This window comes from Notamacropus eugenii, chromosome 4, assembly GCF_028372415.1.
Source record: "Notamacropus eugenii isolate mMacEug1 chromosome 4, mMacEug1.pri_v2, whole genome shotgun sequence".
Classification (NCBI taxonomy): Eukaryota; Metazoa; Chordata; class Mammalia; order Diprotodontia; family Macropodidae; genus Notamacropus; species Notamacropus eugenii.
Genome location: NC_092875.1, coordinates 218,968,200 through 218,991,103, shown reverse-complemented (window position 1 = coordinate 218,991,103; position 22,904 = coordinate 218,968,200). Strand labels below are relative to the sequence as shown.

The 22,904-nt window shown below is 34.1% G+C and overlaps 1 protein-coding gene across 3 annotated transcripts in view; it reads right to left on the bottom strand.

Moving 5' to 3' along the window:
• The window catches only part of TMX3 (thioredoxin related transmembrane protein 3), an 87,885-nt gene that overhangs the window by 8,794 nt on the left and 56,187 nt on the right, over positions 1-22,904 (bottom strand). For all 3 annotated transcript variants that reach the window (XR_011966006.1, XM_072604141.1, XM_072604139.1), the window contains 3 exons: positions 21,732-21,789; positions 17,846-17,899; positions 16,736-16,795 (listed from right to left, as the gene is read on the bottom strand). Coding sequence is in view for 2 of the 3 variants with exons in the window: in XM_072604141.1 (XP_072460242.1) it covers positions 16,736-16,795; positions 17,846-17,899; positions 21,732-21,789 (172 nt within the window). In the remaining variant the exon portion in view is untranslated. The remainder of the gene's footprint in view (positions 1-16,735; positions 16,796-17,845; positions 17,900-21,731; positions 21,790-22,904) is intronic.

The following is a 22,904-nucleotide window of genomic DNA, read 5'->3' as shown; positions in this document are numbered from 1 at the left end:
CCATGGATTTTGGGGCAAGGATAATGAGTTTCATTTTTGACATTCTAAGTTCAATTTATTTCAAGAAGTGTTTAACAAGCACCTACCATGTGTTAGATAAAAAGAAGAATATCATAAGGGGTAGAAATCTGGGCCAGGAGTTAGAAAACTTTGTATTCAAATACTATCCTTCTGGCATATTCTGGCTGTGTTCTTCTGGGTAAATTATTTAATCTATCAGTATCCCAATTGTGTCTAAAGACTCCTAACTTAAAAACATGCAGATTTGTATTGCGGAATCTCCTCACTGGGAGTTCCTTATACCAATTAAACAAGTCAAGGTCTAAAACAAAAAGGACCAAGTACAAAGGATATACAGACAAAAATTTAAAAGTCTCTGACATCAAGCTTCCAGTCTGGATATGAGAGGTCTATGGGACAAGCAGGTAGAAATGCCTAGCAGAGAGTCAAAGCAATAAGAATGGAGATAAGGGAAAAAAAAAAGATTAAGGCTAAATATACAGATCTGGAAGTTTTCGAAGGCAGAATAATTGAATCCATAGTAGCTGATGATATCACTGGGAGAAAGGGTAAATACGGGAGTAGAGTCAAGATGAAGGAGTACAAGGAGGGACCTGCTAGAGCTCACCCCTCAAAAAAGCCTGCAAAAAATGACTCTAAACAAATTCTAGAGCAGCAGAAGCCACAAAATGACAGACTGAAGCAAATTTCAACTTAATACAACCTGAGAGATCACCAGTAAGGGTCTATCACACAGGGCTGGGGAGTGGAGCGTAATTCAGCATTGGCCCTGTCAGCAGACCAAGCTACAGCAGGCTTTAGGGGACTGAATCACTGGTGGCTGCTGTGGTTTCCAGACTTCTCAAACCACAAATGCCAAAGACAGCTTCAAAGGTAGGTGGGAAAGATCTCTCACTTGGCTGTAGGGGAGTATAGTCCAGCTCCAGCCTTGGTCCTAGCCCCAGCTCCAAGGCAGTGGCAGTCACTGCTGAAGCAGAGGCTGCTTCTGGAGACCTCCAAATAATAAACAGCTCAAAAGTCAAGTAATTAGCTGGAAAAATGAGCAAATAAGGAAAAAGAAACAGACCACAGATTCTTACTTTCTCAGTGAAGAGGTATTTTCTTATGTCACTGGTAATGAAGAAGATCAAAACGCAACCAGAAAAAGACAATAAGGCCAAAGCTGCATCCAAAGCCTCCAAGAAAAATACGAATTGGTCTCAGGCCATGGAAGAGTTTAAAAAATAATTTTGAAAATCAAGTAACTGAAGCAGAGGAAAAATTGGCAAGAGAAATAAGAATGATGCAAGAAAGTCATGAAAAATGAGTCAACAACTTGCTAAAGGAAATGCTAAAAAAAAAAAAAAAAAAAAAGCTGAAAAAAATAATAGCTTTAAAGTTAGACTAACTCAAATGGCAAAAGAGGTCCAAAAATAAAATGCTGAGAAGAATGACTTAAAAAGAAGAATTGGCCAAATGAAAAAAAGAGGTCCAAAAGCTCACTGAAGAAAATAATTCCATCAAAATTAGAATGGAGAAAATGGAAGTTAATGATTTTATGAGAAATCAAGAAATTATAAAACAAAGTCAAAAGAATGAAAAAATAGAAGACAATATTAAGTATGTCACTGGAAAAACAACTGACCTGGAAACTGGATCCAGGAGAAATAATTTGAAAATTAATGGACTCCCTGAAAGCCATGATAAAAAAAAAAAAAAAAGAGCCTAGATATCATCTTTCAAGAAATTACCAAGGAAAACTGCTCTGATATTCTAGAACCAGGGGGTAAAATAGAAATGTAAAGAATTCACTGATCACCTTCTGAAAGAGATCCCAAAAGGGAAAACTCCTAGGAATACTGTAGCCAAATTCCAGAGTTCCCAGGTCAAGGAAAAAATACTACAAGCAGCCAGAAACAATCAATTCAAGTATTATGGAAACACAATCAGGATAACTCAAGATTTAGCAGCTTCTACACTAAGGGATCAGAGGGCTCAGAATATGATATTTCAGAGGTCAAAGGAGCTAGAATTAAAACCAAGAATCACCTACCCAGCAAAACTGAGTATAATACTTCAGGGGAAAAAAAATGGAACTTCAATGAAAGAGAGGACTTCCAAGCATTCTTGCTGAAAAGACCAGAGATGAATAGAAAATCTGACTTTCAAATACAAGAATCAAGAGAAACATGAAAAGGAAAACAGGAAAGAGAAACCATAAGGGGCATATTAAAGTTGAATTATTTACATTCTTACGTGGAAAGATATTTGTAACTCATGAAACCTTTCTCAGTATTAGGACAGTTGGAGGGAATACACACACACACACACACATATATATATATACACACACACATGTATATGTGTATATTATGTATACACACACAGGGGGGACACAGGATGAGCTGAATATGAAGGGATATCTAAAAAAAATTAAGTGTTGTGAGGAATGTACTAGAAAAAAGAAAAGGAGAGGTAGAATGTAGTAAATCATCTCATACAAGAGGGAAGAGTTTTTACAATGGAGGGGAAGAAGGGAAGATGAGAGGGAATGAGTGAGTTTTCCTTTCATCAGATTTGGCTTCAGGAGCGAATAACGCAGACCCTCAAAAGGATATGGAAGTTTATCTTACCATACAGGAAAGTAGTGGGGACAGGAAAAAGAGAGGGATAATAGAAGGGATGGTAGATTGGGAGAAGAGGTATTTGGAACCAAACACTTTGGTAGAATGACAGGTCAAAGGAGAGAAGAGAATCATTGGATGGTGGGACAGGATTGAGGAAAACATAATCTTTCACCACATAACTGTTATAGAAGTGTTTTGAATGACTACACATGTATAACCTATATCAAATTACTTGCCTTATCAATGAGGGGGGATGGGAAGGAGGAAAGTAGAGAATGTGGAACTCAAAGCTTTAAAAATTGTTTTGATATGCAACTAGGAAATTATATAGGCAATGGGATATAGAAATCTATCTTGCCCTACAGGAAAATAGAAGGGAAGGGGATAAAAAACAGGTGTGTGTGATAGAAGGAGAGCAAATTGGAGGAAAGGGTAATCAGCATACATGCTGCCCTGGGTGGGAGAGGGATGAGATGGGGAGAAAATGTGAAATTCAAAATTTTGTGAAAGTGACTGTTGAAAATTAAAAATAAACTTAAAAGAAAGGGAGGGGAAAATAAAGAGACATCTCAGGGACTTAAGGTGACAACTACAGTGAAGGCTGGTTCCAGTACTCCATCAAAAGGCTACTTGAATTTCAAAATATCATTTTACCTCTCTGGATCCCAATTTCCTTACATATTATAATAATAATAATAATAATAATAACGATGATGATGATGATAGCAGCAACTTATATAGAACTAATCATGACATCAAACTAAGTTTTATCTTGGTTTTAAAATTCTATTTCCATTACCAGGAGGATTTTTAAAGATTATTTAACCTTGAAGTATTTCAAGACAATAATGTTATTTGTAAGGATCTGAACTATAATATTACTAATAATAACAATAACAGCTAGCCTATATGTATGTGTGTGTATACACATACACACATATGTATGTGTGCATATATGTGTGTGTGGATATATACGAACATGTATATGTACAGTTTCACATGTGCCAAGCACTGTACTAAGTGATTTACTAATATCTTATCTGATTTTCACAAGCATTCTAATGCAAGCTTTCGTAATGTGAATCACCTGGGAATTTTTTGATTGACTTATTCCCCCAAAGTCTAATTCCTGCATTGTGAAAACAGTTAATATAGACATGCTAGAGATAATTATAAAACAAATCCTACAAACTACATATGAAAGTTTCCCTTTATTTTAAAGATATATTAACATGAAAGTGCTTTTATTTTGCACATCATCAAATGACCACATTATTATCTATATAATCCAAGTCTTCTACTCCTCACATCTGAAAACTATACTATATATACCCCAAAGAGCATAGTGTAGGGTAAAGAACATTAGACTTGGAGTAAAGAGGGAACTAGACTCAAATTTTGCCTCTAAAATGTACAAGATCTATGCTCATTAGCAAATCACAGCCTTTGTAAGCTTCAATTTCCTCATCTATAAAACAGCAATAACACTTAATTCCTATTCCAAAGGCTTGATATAAAGCTCAACAAAGTATACATATACATAACTATGCATATATTTGCAGAGATAAAGAAATTTTGGCAAATTTTAAAATGCATATTGCAAATCTCAGTCTTTGTTATCAGTATGAAATGCTTAGCATCTGTTATTATTCTTTTGGAACTGGTGTTCATTCTGTTTGAATCTATGAAATCCCACTTCTTCTAATATACTACACTGGGACTCAAGACCAATCTGAAGAAAGAAAAAATTCAGAAAAAAAATAAATTCACTGATTTACTCTGAAAGAACTATATTTTTTAAAAATCTGGGTTTAGAAACTGATGTCACTGACAGAGGTAAAAGCACTAGCAAATGGAGGCTGCAAATGCCAAGTAGGGTGGCAATAGTGATGAATTCCCACAAGAAGAGGAGATCCTAGACCAAGTTAAAGAATTCTAGATTCAACCTACAAGCCGTAAGACACAGTTAATCAGTTGCTTTTCAGTTGTTTCCAACTCTTTGTGACCTCATCTGGGGTTTTCTTGGCAAGGATACAGAAGTATCTAACTTCTGCTCTTGAGCACACAGCGCACAGGCTGTACCATCCTGGTCCTCGCCATGGCAGGGCCAAGCAGGAAGCTCCCGGTGGTCTGAGGCAGTGGAACTGCGGAATCTTGGGTGTATCAGTCCAGGATGGAAGACTAGTGGAACCAAGGGATAGAGAAGTGCAAAAACCTAGGTAATTGCAGCAGCCGCTACTGAGACTATCAGCCCACAGATTAAATGTCTGTAAGTCATCTACTTGAACTTCTAGGAGCCAAGATGGCATTGTGATAGGTAAATGCTCTCCCCCTCTTCCTTTGTTGACCTTAAAAGACCAATAAAATATTTCCCCAGGAAAAATCCTGGAAGAGTGGGATCAGCAGAAGGGGCAAACAGTATCTTAGTCTGTGAGGCTAGGAAAATCGCAAAGAGGGGGTCCCTCTTTGCAGTGGCTGAAGGGAACCAGTGCAGGACCACAGCTGTCCCAGACAGCCCCACCTCAGCAAATCAGGAGGAGGTCCTGAGCCCCAGGGGAGGTGGAGTCCCACAACCGCCCACCCCAGGGGAATCAGGAAGACACTACCGCAGATGGGTTCACCAACAGCTGGACTTGCTTATGCTCTAGCTCAGCAGAAGAGATCTCCTGTGGCCAGATCACCCCTGCCCCACACTTAGCACAGCAAGCTCCAGGGTAACTCTGGGGAAACACAGAAAGACTTCACCTGGTCTCTGCTTGGGAACATCAGTCAGCTCAGTACCAGTTGTAAGCAGCAAAAGTTTAGCTTCTTGCTGAAAGAACCAGAAGCCACAACACACAAAGCATCAACTTCAAGGCACAAGAACTGTGGGACAGAGCCCCTTGTGCCCTAGAAGCAGAGATCTGCTTTAAAAGCTAGGAAAAGGGTGATTATCATGAGTAAGAAGCAAAGCAGAAAAGAAAGGACAACAGAATCTTTCTATGGGGACAAGGACCAAAACGCAAACACCAAAGAGGTCAGCATTGAGGCTGTACTCCCATCTGAAACTTCAGAAGAGAATATGAATTGGTCTCAAGCACAAAGAGCATTCTTGGAAGGGCTCAAGAAGGATTTTCAAAATCAAATTAGATAACAGCAGAAAAACTGGCCAATGATTTTAAAAATAGGAAAAAAGAAATCACACAAGAATTTAAAAGGACAATTGGACAAATGGAAAAGGAAGTACAAAACCTAAATGAACAAAATAACTCCTTAAAAGGAACAACTGGGCAGCTGGCAAAAGAGAGGCAAAAGCTAACTGAAGAAAACAATTTGATAAAAATTTAGAATCTGGCAAGTAAAAGCTAATGAGACTGAGATATCAAGAATCAATCAAACAGAATCTAAAGAATGAAAAGAGAAGAAAATGTAAAATATCTAATTGGAAAAACAATTGACCTAGAAAATAGATCTGGGAGAGAAAATCTAAGAATTATTGGTGTACCAGATAACTGCGATTAAAAAAAGAACCTGGACAATATCTTCCAAGAAATAATCAAGGAAAACTGCCAAGAAGTCCTAGATTCAGAGGGCAAAATAATCATCAAAAGAATCCACCATTCACCTCTGGAAAAGGATCCCAAACTAAAAACACTAACGTTGCCAAATTCCAGAACTATCAAGTGAAGGAGAAAAATAGTGCAGGCAGCTAGAAAGAAACCATTCAAATATCGAGGAACTACAGTCAGGATCACACAGGACCTTGCAGTTTCTACATTAAAAGATTGAAAGAAATGGAATATGATATTCCATAAGGCAGAGGAGCTGGGACTACAACCAAGGATCAATTATCCAGCAAAATTGAGCACAGTATTTCAGGCAAGGTGATAGACATTCAATGAAATAAGAAATTTCCAGACCTGCCTGATGAAAAGACCAGAGCTCAACAGAAATTTCGATCTTCAAACACAAGGCTCAAGTGAGGCACAAAAACGTAAACAGGAGGAAAAAAAAAATTGTTATTTGATATAGGCAAACTGTTTATATTCCTATAAGGGAAGATGATACTTGTTAATCTTGAGAATAGTATATTTATCATGATATACAAAAGGGATATACATAGATAAAAGGAGCGGATATAAAGTAAATGACATAATGATAAAAATGTGATTTAAGGGTTCAAAGGGATTGTAACAGGAGATGTGAAAAGGAGGAGGCAGGAAATGGCAAATTATATCACAGGAAGAGGCACAAAAATATAAAGAGAGGAGGGAAATGAGCACTGTTTGGGATTTACTCTCATCTGATTTGGTTCAAGAAGGTAACAACAAACTCAGTTAAGTATAGAAATCTAACTAGCTCTAGAGGCAATAGGAGGGGAAGGGGGAAAGATAAGGGAGGGGAGGCTAAAAGGGAGGGAAGAAGTAGTAAGGGAAAAGGGGAGTTGTAAAAGGGAGGGGGGCTGAAAGAAGGGAGGAAAGAATGAGGGAGGTGGTAGTCAAAAATTAAAACTATTGTGGAGGGGAAGGCAGAAGGGAGAAATAAAGCACAAACGAACAAAGTGGACGGAGGGAAAGACAGAGGACAGTAATCATAACTGTGAATGTGAATGGGATGAACTCTCCCATAAAATAGACAGCTGAATGGATTAAAAACCATAATCCAACAATATGTTGTTTACAAGAAAAACATTTGAAACGGGGATATACACAGGGTAAAGGTAAAAGGTTGGAGCAGAATATATTGTGCTTCATCTGATGTAAAAAAAGAAAAAAAGCAGGCGTAGCAATCCTAATCTCAGACAAAGAAAAAGAAGAAATAGATCTAACCAAAAGAGATAAGGAAAGAAACTATATCCTGCTAAAAGGCACTATAGACAACAAAGCAATATCATTACTAAACATATGTGCTCCAAGAGGTATAGTATCCAGATTCTTAGAGGAGAAGTTAAGGGAGTTACAGGAAGAAACAGACAGCAAAACTATCCTAGTGGGGGACTCACCCTCTTTGAATTTGATAAATCTAACCTCAAAATAAATAAGATGTTAAGGAGGTGAATAAAATTCTGGATAAGGCAGATATGACAGATCTCTGGAGAAAACTCAATGGGAATAGAAAAGAATATACCTTTTTTCTCAGTGGTACATGGCACATACACAAAAAATAACCATGTACTACAGCATAAAAACCTCACAATCCAGTGCAGAAAGGCAGAGATAGTCAATGCATCCTTCTCAGATCATAATGTAATAAAAATTATATGTAATAAAAAGCCATCAAAAGATGGACCAAAAATTAATTGGAAACTAAACAATCTAATCCTAAAGAATGAGTGGGCTAAACAACAAATCATAGAAACAATCAACAACTTCATTCAAGAGAATTTAAATAATTTAAATTAATTTTAAATAATAATTAATTAAATTTAATTAATATTAAATTAATTATTTTAAATAATTTATTATTGACAACCTACCAAATCTTATGGGATACTGCAAAAGCAGTTCTTAGGGGAAGCTTTACATCTTTGATTGCTTACATGAATAAGATAGAGCAAAAGGAGAACAATGAAGTTTTATATCGTTGAATTCCTACATGAATAAAATAGAGAAAGAGAACAATGAATACAGCCAAAAAAGCTAGAAAACCAACAAATCGAAAATCCCCAATACCAAATTAGAAATACTGAAAACCAAAGGAGAGAGTAATAAAATTGAAATTAAGAAAACTATTGAACTAATAAATAAAAGTAAGAGTTGGTTTTACGAAAAAACCAATAAAACTGATAAACTTTGGTCAACTTGATTAACAAAAAGAAAGAAGAAAACCAAATTACCAATATCAAAAATGAAAAGGGTGAACTCACCTCCAATGAGGAGGAAATTAAAACAATAACTAGAAACTACTTTGTCCAATGCATGCCCACGAATTCGACAATCTAATTGAGATGGATGATTATTTTAAAGAATATAAACTGCCTAGATTAACAGAAGAAGTTGATTACTTAAATAACCCCATCTCAAAAAAAGAAACTGAAGAAGTCATCAATGAACACTGTAGGAAAAAAAAAAAAAACAAACTCCATGGCCAGATGGATTTATAAGTGAATTCTACCAAACATTTAAAGAACAGTTAATTCCAATACTATATAGACTATTTGGGAAAACTGGGGAAGAAGGAGTCCTATCAAATTCTTTTTATGATACAAATATAGTTCTGATACCTAAACCAGGAAGAGCCAAAACAGAGAAAGAAAATTAGACCAATTTCTCTAATGAATATAGATGCAAAAATTTTAAATAAGATATTAGCGAAAAGAATATAGCAACTTATCATGAGAATAATACATTATGATCAAGTAGGATTTATACCAGGAATACAGGGCTGGTTCAATCTTAGGAAACTATTAGCATTATTGATCATATCAACAACAAAACTAACAGAAACCACATGATTATCTCAATAGATGTAGAAAAAGCTTTTCACAAAATACAACACCCATTTCTACTGAAAACACTGGAGAGCAAAGGAATAAATGGAACTTTCCATAAAATAATAAGCAGTATCTACCTAAAACCTTCAGCAAGCATTACATGTAATGAGCATAAGCTAGATGCATTTCCAAGAAGATGAGAAGTGAAACAAGGATGTCCTTTATCACAACTGTTATTCAATATGGTACTAGAAATGTTAGCTGTAGCAATATGAGAAGAAAAAGAAGTTGAAAGAATTAGAACGTGTGTGTGTTCGTCCTTCGCTGCCAAAGAAGACCATGCCATCAGAGCAGTAACAACATGACTTGCACTTGACTTTGTTTTGAGTGAGGGAGGGTCACCAGCCTCACTTCTCCTTCAGAGCCATTTGATTCCAGTGACCAGATGTTCATCAGGATGACTGGAGATGACCCAGGATGAGGCAATTGGGGTTAAGTGACTTGCCCAAGGTCACACAGCTAGTGAGTATCAAATGTCTGAGGTGAGATTTGAACTCAGGTCCTCCTCACTCCTGCACTGGCGCTCTATCCACTGCACCACCTAGGTGCCCCTGAAGGAATTAGAATTTTTGCAACTAGTATCTTTGATAAAGGCCTCACTTCTAAAATATATAAAGAACTGAGTCAAATGTACAAGACTACAAGTCATTCCCCAATTGATAAATGGTCAAAGGATATGAATAGGCAGTTTTCAGAGGAAGAAATTAAAGCTATTTATAGTCATAGGAAAAAATGCTCTAAATCACTACTGATCAGAAAGATACAAATCAAAACAAAGCTGAGGTACGACATCACACCTATCAGATTTGCTAGCATGACTAAACAGGAAGATGATAAATGTTGGAGAAGATGTGGGAGAGTTAGAACACTAATTCATTGCTGGTGAAGCTGTGAGCTGATCCAACCATTCTGGAGAGCAATTTGGAACTATGCCCAAAGGGCTACAAAAATGTGTATACCCTTTGACTCAGCAATATCACTTCTAGGACTGTATCCCAAAGAGATCATAAAAATGGGTAAGGGTACAAAAATATTTATAGCAAGCTCTCCTTGTGGTGGCCAAGAACTGGAAATCAAGGGGATGCCCATCAACTGGGTAATGGATGAACAAGTGGTATATGAATGTAATAGAATACTATTGTGCCTTAAGAAATGATGAACACGAAGACTTCAGAGAGACCTGGAAAAGCCTTATATGAACTAATGCTGAGTGAAAGGAGTAGAACCAGGAGAACTCTGTACACAGCAATAACCACAGTTTGTGAGGAATCTTTCTGGTAGACTTAGTCCTTCATAGCAATCGAAGGACCTAATAAATTCCCAATGGACTTTTAAGGCAAAATGCCTTCCACATCCAGAGAAAGAACTATGGAATTGGATCACAGAATGAAGCAGAGCATTTTCTTTAGTGTTACGTATTGTTTTATGATTTCTCCCATTCATTTTATTTTTTCTATTCAACATTACTATGGCGAAATTTTATTTAATAGGAATGTATGTGTAGAACCTATATAAGATTGCAAGCTGTCTCTCAGAGGGAGGGAGAAAGGAAAAAAATCTAAGGTATGTAGAAGTAATTATAGAACACTGAAAACAAATAAAAATAATTATTTTTAAAAATCTGAGTTTAAATTAAGATTTTTAACCTCCTCCATTTTCTTAATCAAGTAATACATAAAATCCCAAACAAAATAAATACTCAAAACCAGAATTTGTAATTTCTTTACAAGACAGTTATTTTCATTTTATAAAGGCATACTTGTATTACTTTATATGGATTTTTACTATGCTCTTATTTTTTCAATGAGTAAATGTGAAAAAATTATGCTAGTACTCTGTACAAATTGTATTTGTATAGGAAAATAAGTTAAGGTCTCATGAACACATACATTATATACAATTAATTTTTCTTAATTATTAACAACTAGTTTCATTAAAAACAAAGGAATTTAACTATTTTCCCAATGCCTTAATTTCAACAACTATTTCTAGAAGTTTTACATATTGTCTTTTCCACATTTTTAAATTATTCAGACTTAATACTCTTCAATGGAAGGAACTGTACCATAGAATAGTTCGATGTAATCAAAAGCTAGTTTTATATTTAAAATAACTAAATTTATTAAAATTAATTAAACTCAATGCAGAGAGTTTAGAATGCTGACAAAGATTTTAGTGAAGTTTCATACTTTAAGTGATTATCCCAGTAAGCAGGACCAACTCCCACTTTAGGCTTTAAGTGGGAGATTAGGTTATAAAAACATAGAGGAAAAAAAAAAAAACCTGTAAGATGGTTTTTTTTACCTTGTCATTTCAGACTTAGCCACACTGCAATTACAGACATACAGTCAGATAATCAAATTGGAAGTTTGGAAGATTATTAAGGAACTTGGAGATTAATCATTTTAGATTTCAGGGGAGAACTGAGACTTGGGTAACTCCAGGAACTCACCCCCTTCTGAAACATCTTAGTGGTTTATGGGGTACCACTCTGTAGAATTAAATTTTATAAAATTTTAGGAATAAGAAGAACTTAGATAATTTGATAATTTTTTCCCCTGAAGACTGATAGATCTATTGTTTAAGCATAATAAGGAAAGTAGCTAGGTTGAAAGCAATCACAGAGTGAAGGGGGGAAAAAGTTATAGAGTTTGCATTTCAAAATTATCTGAAACTTAAATAGTTCCCTCTTTTCAACCCTTACTTGACATTAAAAAAAAAAAAAAAAAAAAAAGACTTTTGCTTAGGGACACCTGTGACCACCCCAGCTCAGACTTCCCAGAACTCTCCCAGTTCAGAGATCCTCTGCCCTGACCCTGTAAACCCCTTTTATCTCAGATAAAGATTTCATATAAAGGTGCTGAACAATAACAACAAATGCTGGAAAAATGCAGGGAAACGAGTTACATTCTGATTGAAGAAATTTATTAGCTATGTAATCTTAAGCAAGTTATGTATCTCTGCCTTAGTTTCTTAATCTATAAAGAGGAAAACAATAAGGGTACCCACCTCCCATAATGTCATATCAAAAATATGTTTGTGAAGTGCTTAGCACGTAGACTGGCATATGGTATGTACTACATAAAACTTGGCTATTATTTTTAACTAGTTAAATAACTGATGGGGTAAATTTTATTTTAAAATAGGTAACTTTACTATAATAGTTTACTTTGAAATTTTTTGGCTATTGCTTATAAAAATTACAAAACTGTAAAGGGTGGTTTAAAAAAGTAACTTCAATACATCAACATGAGTCAACTATCTGGTAGATGCTATACATTTCAAATCCCAAAATGTGGTTAATTTTAATTTATATGTATAATGTATGTAATAAATGAAATGAAGGTGAGAAAATTAATAGTACTTAAGCCCTAAGTTGAGGGTGAATGAACTTTTGGAGTAAAAACTCTTGGGAATGTAATTTACTATTGTTTTGAGTTTTGATTATAGGGATGGTTGTCTGAATTGTCATGAAGTCAATAGGAGAAAATCACATGTGCTACAGTTTGAGAATTTCTAAAGGCAGATGTCTGTGCTTGGGAAAAGGTTTTGGGAATGACCTTAGCATGGCCTAAAATAGGATCTTCTTGACTTAGTTTTCCCAATGTGTATTTTCCTCTATGAACAGAAAATTTCCCCACCTGGTTAATCATGAGCCTGGTTTTTGTTAACCTGTGACTCCATGATTGACTGACAGATATTACTCATGTTTGGAATCAAAGAGAGCAAAGGAGTTTTTCCCATATATGCCAGGTTGGTCTGTGCCTTTCAGGGAACAACTCTTGATACTGTTCTATGTTTTTATAGGAAATTTCTATAATCGGGGTAGATGAACAGCAGAAGTTTTGTTAAGTACAATACTTAATCTATTAATTAATAGACTGATACTGGAACATCTCTGAATTACTACAATACGATGCAAGTATGAAAAATTTTATAATTTTAACTGTAATTGTGGTCAAATTATAATACAGGGCTAATATCCTCCAAAAGACAGAATTAGACAAAGTAGTAAAACCAAGAGGTAATATAAACATTTTCTAATTAAATAGAATAGCAAAATTTGAGAAAGCAACAGGATTAGTCTATTTTCTCAATATATATACATATATGTGTGTGTGTGTGTATATATATGTATATATATATGTACATGCATGTATATGCATATGAGATTGACTTTCAAATGAATCAAATAAAGACATTCAGGCCTTCTGTTTCAGTAATAAATTTTCAAAATTGGACTGACGATTTTACATATACGATTGTACTGCTAACTGTAAAGAAAGTAAAATTATTACCCCATTTTTAAAGTATACTTGACAATTTTAAAAGGCAAAAGAGTTCATTTTACAGTTGGACTCAAACATTTTTTAGGTTCTTACATCAGGTACAATGTTTAGGTAAAAACAAGAGTGATATATGAAAACTGAAATTCTCTGAAGTATCAGGTTTAGGGAACCAAATATAAGAGATTGTACTAAATTGTAATAAGTCTTGTTACTAGTAGATTTTTAACTAGGAATCTCTACAAAAGATGTGAAACCAGAGAAACCAAGCCCTCTTCAGAGTTCCTTGAGGATGAAGCCTATTTCAGAATGTTCAAGAGGAACAGGGACCAGACAACTACATGGGATGTTTAGGACTTAAAATATACTGAGATGGAATGTACACTGGAAGTGAATTACTAGGATACAAGAAGACTTGATGTTAGTTAAAACTGATAATTATTATTGAATTGTTTTGGACTTTTATATCATGATATTTATGTTTAAGTTTTCTTGGTTACCTTGGTGACATTTTAGTAAATATCTCTTCTCAAAATTAGTCACATATGAGCCTAAGTAGTTTTATCCATAACCTCATTTGTGTAATTCTGATTATGAATATATTAAAAAAAACTTTACAAATTTTACCTATACGTAAGTGACCCATTGGGGGAAGACTGCTTCTCCCATAAATCAAAAGGAGGAATTGAAGACATTGAGGGGATTAGAACAACTAGTGTTTAACTGTGGCAACTGGGAGCAAACCTTACTGTGTTATTTGAACTAGCCCTACATGGCTGGGAAGCTGGACCATCTGTCCTTACTGCTTAGAGACTCTTACCTAAAGACCTTAGGTTATGCTGACCAGAAACCTGGTCAGATCCAAAGAATGATGCAAGGACTTTTCTCGCAATTGTACATCTTAAGCAAGCCATATAATTGTTATCTCAAGCAATCCATGTGTTATCTTAAAACCGGCCCACAATGATCAACTACTGTTTCCAAGTTCCTTTAATTGTTTACAGACACTAAGGGAGAATGGGACACTTCTTTTTCTGAATTCAAGTTATTACATCTGTTTGCTCTTCCCCCTACCAAATTGGAAAGTCCCTAATCTTTCACCTAATTAGAATTGAGATCACCTAATGTTGTGCTATTTCCTTGTAATTAATTGGTCTTGTTTTTCATGTATAAAAGTCTCCTCCTGTATCTGGAGTCCAGGCCTAAGGTGAGGAAGCCTGATCCTGCTTGGTTTGATGAATCCTTAATACAGTACCAAATCTACTGCATCTCAATATGACATAGCTAATTTTCCAATAAGAATTTTACCTGATTTTAATCTTAGAAAAATAAACAAAAGTTTATGATATTGATGTCTTATCTACTAACAATTAGCACATTAATTATGAGCATTTTGAAAGTGGGGATTATCGATCTGAATTGATAAGCAAACACTCTAATTCTCATAAGATCTAAAAACTATCTATAGCAAGTTTGGCCAGTCATAATATGGATATGAGAGTGGTCTTCTGGATTAAGAAAAGGCTGTGGAAGAGGGATCTAATTTTTTGTGATTTTGTCACCAGAAGGAAAGAAAAAGAATTTATTTTCCTAATATAATGCTCATACAAAGAAAATTCTCCTTCAGTCTCTTGAAAATTTATTCTCGTAAATATCTTGGGAGGGGAAAAAAATTCTCATTAAACAGTGTTCATACTAAAAATCATATAAAAGCTATTTTTGTATATTTTTTTTTAAACTTAGATTCCTTACCTAACAAAACTGCTGAGTGAACAGAAAAGAAACAATAAAAAATACCCTAAGAACAAACACCTACATATTTTTATTCAGTTTAACCTGCTACAATTATTAAAGTTCGTTGGAACCTCTCAAAGTAATAAATGATTTCTACAGCTTAGACCTACTGAAATCTCTTTAGAGGAATAAAGTAATAAGATGCTCATTTAAGACCATTTAAGATGGTCTTAAATTGCTCTCACCAGCAATTACAAAATATGAGTTAGATATTTACAAATGAATACTTCATTAGGGCAGTATCAGATTCTACTAGTCCTAAATAACTTGTTAAAAAAAAATTAACTCTTAAAAAGTACCAGCTAAACTTCCCTTACTGATATCACCACAAAAGGTTATCAGATGTTAAAAAAAAAAAAAATACCCTTAACAGAAAATATTCAAGGGGAGAGACTAAAAGAAAGATGAAAAGACTATTACAGTATTTTATTTAGTATACCTTGCTTTTCAAAATGTAATGAAAAAAAGCATTTTGAACAAAAGAAGGTTTGAGACTACAGCAATAATCAGTAAGATTAACATAGGCTACCACCATTATCAATACAGTATTTCTCAGTGACAGCTAGGTGGCACAACAGACATAGTTCTGGACTTGGAGCTGAGAACCAAATGCAAAATAATCTTCAAACAGTTATCCTCTGTGACTCTGGGCAAATCACTAAATCTCTGTCTGCCTCAGTTTCCTCAACATTCAAACAGGGATAATAATAAGAGTCACCTCCCAGGGTTGTTGCAAGGATCAAATGAGAGAATATTTGTAAAGAGCTTTGCAAATCTTAAAGCTAACTATTACTACTACAACTAAAACTACTACTACTATTGTGGCTTCTTGGTAGCAACACAGAGTACTTCCAAGATAACTAGATTTTCTGTAGAAGAAATTTATTATAAACAACTAGACCTGTAAATGGTACAATTCAGAATACTAAACTCACAACATTCTTCCCACATCTGGATCTTTTTTGTCATGTCCTGGAGCCCAATTATAATACAACTTCACATATTTGGATCATCAGAATTGGGAAATATTTGCATCATAAAAATCTGAATTATTCAAAGGTATTTCTGTTTCCATCACTTTGTGAGGAAAATCTTAGAAGACTTAATGTCATTTTACAAAGGGTGATTTCTTTGACTTCTCCATGAGGAACATGCAAGAATTTACACAAATTATAAGTCACAAGTTAAAGAACAAAACATCTAGATAAACTGAACCTAGTTTAACATCTATTGAACATATACAACCAACTATTTAGTGAAATCATAAAACAACTAAGATAATTAATAAATATATTAGACTGCTGACTTCAATAACATAATTCCATTCAAAATTGTAGGATGCATTAATATTTCTTTAATTACTTAATTTTAAAGCAGTTATGGATAACCTAGATTAATAAACCTAAAATATGTGAATAGTTTGGTTTTAATCTCACATTTCTTCCAAACTACAGTTACAGGTACCAAAAAAACATCATTTTTAAACATATGCTTACTATATGAACCAATTACATATTTTCATTCTGCAGCCAATAAATAGTTATCAGTTTACTTACTCCATCAGCATGTTGTTTACATAGTCACTTCCATCTATGTGTCCAAACTGAAAATCTCTCCTAATATGAAAAAAGATTGAATATTAAAGGACATTACAAGAAAACAATTATATCAGTAGAGTTAGTTTGGTCTTTGGAAGACCTAAATTGGCTAAATTAAGACTTAACTATTGATTGTGTTAGGAATTTTCCTGACTTGGGGGCTTTGAGCAACCATGATTGTACTTCTAACTTTAAAGACTACTATAAACTCCATAAAGCAAGAGAGACCAAATATTGTCCTTGGTTTAAGAAAAAAAAGAAAGACAGACTTTTTATTTGTTACAGAGTATGCCTGGTTGGACCTTCAGGGGGGAAAAAATGGGGTAGGGAAAGAAAACTCTATTCCTATTACAATGATCTCCCAACTACTAGTGCTACAAGAAGAACTGGACAATATGATCTCCAAAGTTCTTTTAAATTCCATGATTATATTAGACATCAAAAATTGCATGCTTTAGGAAACAGTGTCACCAATTTATCTGCTGAGTTACTGCTATGTGTGGAAAAAATTCATATAAGCTCTTTTTACTTGAATTGATTCATATTTTAAAAAAGAAAATATGATTTTATTTAACATGCATATTTACTTAATATATGACTTAGAGGATAGAACTACTAACTATATTTCTGAGGAAAATGTAATTATCATAAATACAACATATTTCTTATTAGTATAACTGAAACAGTTTTCAATTAAATATTACTATAAGTACAATGACTTACATCACTAAACAACATTGTACTAGAAAGAGGACAATCAATAATATTATAAACGTGAAACTGCATTTGGTGCATTTTGTTAAAACAAAGAATAGAACATGGACTAAGACATGGCTAAAATTTGATGCCTAACAACTAGCTGGTCCTATTTCTAAGTCAATTATTTTGTTTTTACTGTCAGCAATTCTAATAATATAATCTGTAAATATCCAGATAATTCACATTAAAATGTAGACAATTTTTTTCAATTACTTGATTCAACTAGGAAAATGCAGATTTGTTTTATAACAAAATAAATTAAAGTAAATGTAAAGAGAAAAAAGAACCAACTCAGAGTTTGGAACCTACCTGTGAAAACGATCTCTATAATCTTTAGCTACTTCCTGAATAACTTCCTGTAATCTGTAGAAAAATAAACACTTAAAATATAGCAGTCTCAAATCTACTTTAAAAAATGATTGACTAATTCAATATTCAGTAATGATTAAACCAAGGAAGTCAAAGTTCTTTTAAACAAAGGCATTTGGCTTTAATAATTTAATACTTTCAGCCCTCTCCAGGTTATATTGCTGATTCTTCTCCACAGGACCTTCTCTACTATGCTTTAGAAACCTCTTCATCTTGGAAGCTCACTCTACCCTGGAAAACTTGTTATATCGAATGTGTTCTCCATCCCTGAGGACTCACCTTCTGATTGGCTAACTCATCCCAAAACCTTGAGTTTAAGGAGGAGGTACAGGTGAACCATGCCTTCATCCATCTCCAAGCTGCACAGCTGACTCATTTCGACAGGACTTAACCATGCCTACCCCTCCTTCACCCTCTGCAGTTCCCTTTCATGTACTGTCTTCCACCATTAGAATATAAACTCTTTGAGGACAAGAACTGTTTCTATTTCTATTTTTATTCCTAGCATTTATTACATAGTAAGTGTTTAAAATTTGCTCAGTGATTAAATATAAGTCAAGAGTAACAAATTTATCTGTGACTACTGTATTACTAGCAAAAGCTTCATTAGTTATATTTTCTAATAAACCTAATTGTCTATTTCTATACAAGTGTTTAAGTTTTCGGTTGTATTTCAGAATGCTACTCTATTTTGTGAACATTTAACTTTGAGTATATTTAAGTATTCTGTCTGCCAGAAAACTCAAAGGGAAATTTCCAGCTACTAGTAGACTTTCTCCAAAAATATTAATATAATCTCTGGGACCTCAAGTGATAATTACAGTTCGTTATCTTTATAAGGTGGTTATTCCTAAGCATTCCCAGTTCCATAATGTGCTTTGTATGAATTTTGCCCCAAACCCAAGCTATCTGTGAGGTACTTATATAATATCTCTCTAATTTTCCAAACTTTGATTGAGGACTAGACAAGAAAGCAAAATGTTATCTAAGAAAACCTAGAAAAGGGGAGGAGGCATGCATGATGTGTTGTGTGTGGTTTGGTATATTGTGTGTGGCGTGTGCCTCATACCAGACAACCTGGCAACATCAAATGGCTTGATTTTTAAAATTTTTACTTATAATCTCTCCTATCTGAAAATGCACTTAAAAATACAAGTAATTAAAATCAAATAATATAATCTTACAATGAAATAAAAATTTTCATCAAATTCTCTTATATGTGCAAATGTAATGTCAGTTTATAACAGCCTGATCCTTCAAAATATTCTTAAATTCTATTCATTTTAATTTTTAAAAAAATCATACTGATTAATCAAAGTAATATCTGTGAATCTTCAAGATTTTCCTTGAAGATGTCACTAAGTGAATCTGTGGTTGAAATGTACAGATGGGGGCTATATTTTGGCCAAACAGGCATCGAAGACAGCTATATAATTGATAGTAGATATACTGAAAAGTATCAGAGTCAAAGAAGTTAATATTCACTGACAGTATATTGTGAATTGTTTTCACTTTTTAAATTTCTTCTGGAAGCTGATACATGCATGAGTGAGGAGTCAAGAAGGTTCTGGAAAGTTGGTGAGAAGCTCTATTTCTAACTATCCCTATATAATTGTAGTGACTACGTTTGCAGGAAAAACATCCTAAAGTCTAAGCAAAGAATTTGTGTCTTAAGAGTAGATTTTTGGGTAGAAGGATAGTGAAATGGAGTATATCTAAGAGAGTAGGACACCTCCCTCATTTCTAGAAACCATGACTTTATTAATGCTGCCTAACATCATATTATTTTTGCTAGTGTTGCTTTTTTTTGGGGGGGGGGAGCAGAATAATTTGGTGACCATGTCACAATGTCACAAATATTAACAGTACACAAGTCTTCTTTTAGAAGAATTACTTAATCATCCCTCCCTCATCCTATACTTATAGAGTTGATTTTTAAAATCTGAATTACGATTGTACATTCTAGTCTCCTGAGATTTTTATTTGCTAATTTTGTCTTCCAACATTTATCTAGCCCTTTTTTTTATAGCACTTGCATTCAGAGAAAAAGAATGGCACGGTAAAAAGGGTACTTGATTAGGAATAATCTATGATAATAATAATAAGACTCAGATTACTGGCTCTGTCACTTGAAATGACTCGAGTAATGCACTTAATTTATAAAATTAGAATAAAAATAATTGTACCACTTTCCTCACAGGACTAGGAAGGGGAAAAAGTAAAATAATACATTGTAAAAAAAAAAAAAAGAAAAGCTTTATATGCTATAAAGCAACAAAAGAAAGTGAAATGATTTTTAAATTCCTGAGGTTGTGATGATTGTCCTTAGTTGTAACAAACAAGATATTGATTGGCCTGAGATGTTTGGTTTTCCTCTTCCTCAAAGCACTTTTGCAGCAAGGATTCAGCCTTGGGGCTGTTAGCTATTTTGCTCATGGCCTTTTCTCCAAGTGCAGCGTGAAGTTGTGAGAGATAATAAATTCTCTCGTATCAATCTAGTCTGTGATCTACAGTCAGGGCAGTATTAAGTCACATCACCATTGTCCTGGAGTTAAAAAGATGAGTATCAGGAGAAAATTTGCTTCACTCTAAGAAAGGGTTGCCCTGTATCCCTTTACAAAGCACAATATGTACATAATGAATGAATCCTGAGATGATCCCACTGGATAAAGGAATCCATTTTTGTTTCTGTCAAAACTTCCCCCAGTTTACAAATAACGAAAAACTAAGAAAAAAACTTTTTCTCCCTTTTCTTAATCCACTGAGAGGTTAATACAGTGATTAATTTGTTTAAACTAGTTAAAAACAAAAGATAATAAAGTTAAAAATGAAATCTACACACAGCAAACAGCAGTGTGCAAACTGCAATATTAACAAGTTACTTAATACCTGTTTACTTCCACAGAATATAAAAATATTCCCTCACAAAAGTCCATGCCTCACGACGTTAAGGATTTTACCAATTATATGCTCTTATCCCAGTTTTACTCTCCTTTCAATAGATAAACTCTGGGGTGGTGAATTAGTGCCTAGAAAGGGATGTGTAAGGAAATCCTTTCATCATGACCAAGAGGAATGTTGCTAGAAAAAGCTCTACCTTCACCAATTGTGGGAGAATGCCCAACAAAAGGCTTAGAGACCTCATACATTTATATAAGCTGAAGATCATAAAATACAGAGAAAAATAATGAGACTGCTTTCTAGAAACTAAAATTTTTCTAACTAAAAGGGTTTTTTTTCCCAAACTCAGCAAATGCTGGGGGTTTCTAGCTAGGAAGCTAGGTCATAATTCAGATTTCCGCTCTTGGTGAATGTCTAAAACCCCAAGCTATAAGGTAACCACAGTTTTATTCTGATTCTCCAAAGAACAGAATTTATAGTTAGTATGGGAAGAGCGGCACCAGCTGTTTTCTCTTAGTCTTACTGAATACCAGTATTAGAGGCAGAGCATAAGCCCTACTCAAAAGATCACACAGTTGGAAACATCCAAGTTAAAGCTAACAAGCATTCAAGAGATTCAGAACACTGTAGGAGTTGTCATGTAAGGTTACAACCTCTAGATCTCTGGAGAAAAATATGTTCACTAGAATAGGTACATTTGATTCTTTCATGAATCCATGACTAAAAGAGTGCGTGACCATCATGATACCATCATTTTCTGCTTCAGTTTTCTCATAACTTATTTATCTATGTGCTAAAAGTGGTACATTAAAAAGAGAATAAAAATGATATATGTAAAGATATGTCATTATAAAACTGAGGTTGAGACTTACTATTTTAAAAGTTTTAACTGTTTTAAGAACTGTATCTTTCATGAATATCATACCTGGTATGCTCAATTGTTGCATTTTTCCCATCAATAACTGCTATGACAATAAGTTTTCCTGAAATAAAAAGAACGTTCTAAATCCATCAAAATTCTCTGTAAATAATTTATGCAACTTTATTACTTATGACATACTTTTTTATGTCTACTGAATTAGGACATCAGTTAAATAGTATTCCTAAAAGGTAAATGAAACTTTTTTGATTCAAATGAGGCATAATTATCTAAGGTAAACGTCTCATTTCACGCAGGTGCATGAAATATTTTTTTTCCTTAAAGACCAGTAAAATTTTACTATGAGAGGGATTTTTTTTTTTAAGTGGGAAAATTACAGTGGAGAAAAGATGTAATGGTAGAAAGCTATGTCACATAGTGGATAGAGTGCTGAACCTGAGGTCAAATCTACTCTTGGACATTTACCAGTTCTATGAACCTAAGCAAGTCATTTACCTTCAATCTGCCTTAGTTGCCTTATCTGTAAAATGAAGGTAGTAATAGCACCTATTTCCTAGGGTTGTTCTAAAGATTAAATTAAATTTATTTTGTAAACCCTAAAAAGCTATACAAATACTAGATACTGAACTACATTTTTAGGAATGAAGGAGGAAGGAGGAAGGACAATGAAACATTTAAAATGCACAGGGAAGAGCAGAATGAAGTTCAGAAGAGGACACAGACACAGAAGAGGACACAGACACAGAAGAGGACAACAGAACAGTTTTCTAACTATAAAATGAATTTTGTCATACATTTTAAAAAAACAACATCAAGATAAATATAAAAGAGATTTGTGGCTCTGTAAGCAATCCTCTTTTTCTGTACTTCTTTTACCTCTCTATGTATGTGTGATGATGATATATTTCCTGATATTTATCAAGTACAGAATAATGCAAAAGAAAAAACTCTTGGCAAACAAAAACATAATAAAAAAACCATTAAAATGAAAATACGATTAAAATATAAGAAACAATGCACTACTTCCAGTATATTAAACTATTTCCAGTATAACATGAATATGTCATGGAAGAATAACACAGAAGAAAGAAGTGCTGAGCTAATGAGTTACATGTGTATGACTCAACTTCTTTTATGGCAAAGTCACCAGATACCATGCTTTAGTCCATAATCATTAACACCATTCTCTTCCAACAATAACACACAAATATAGCCAAA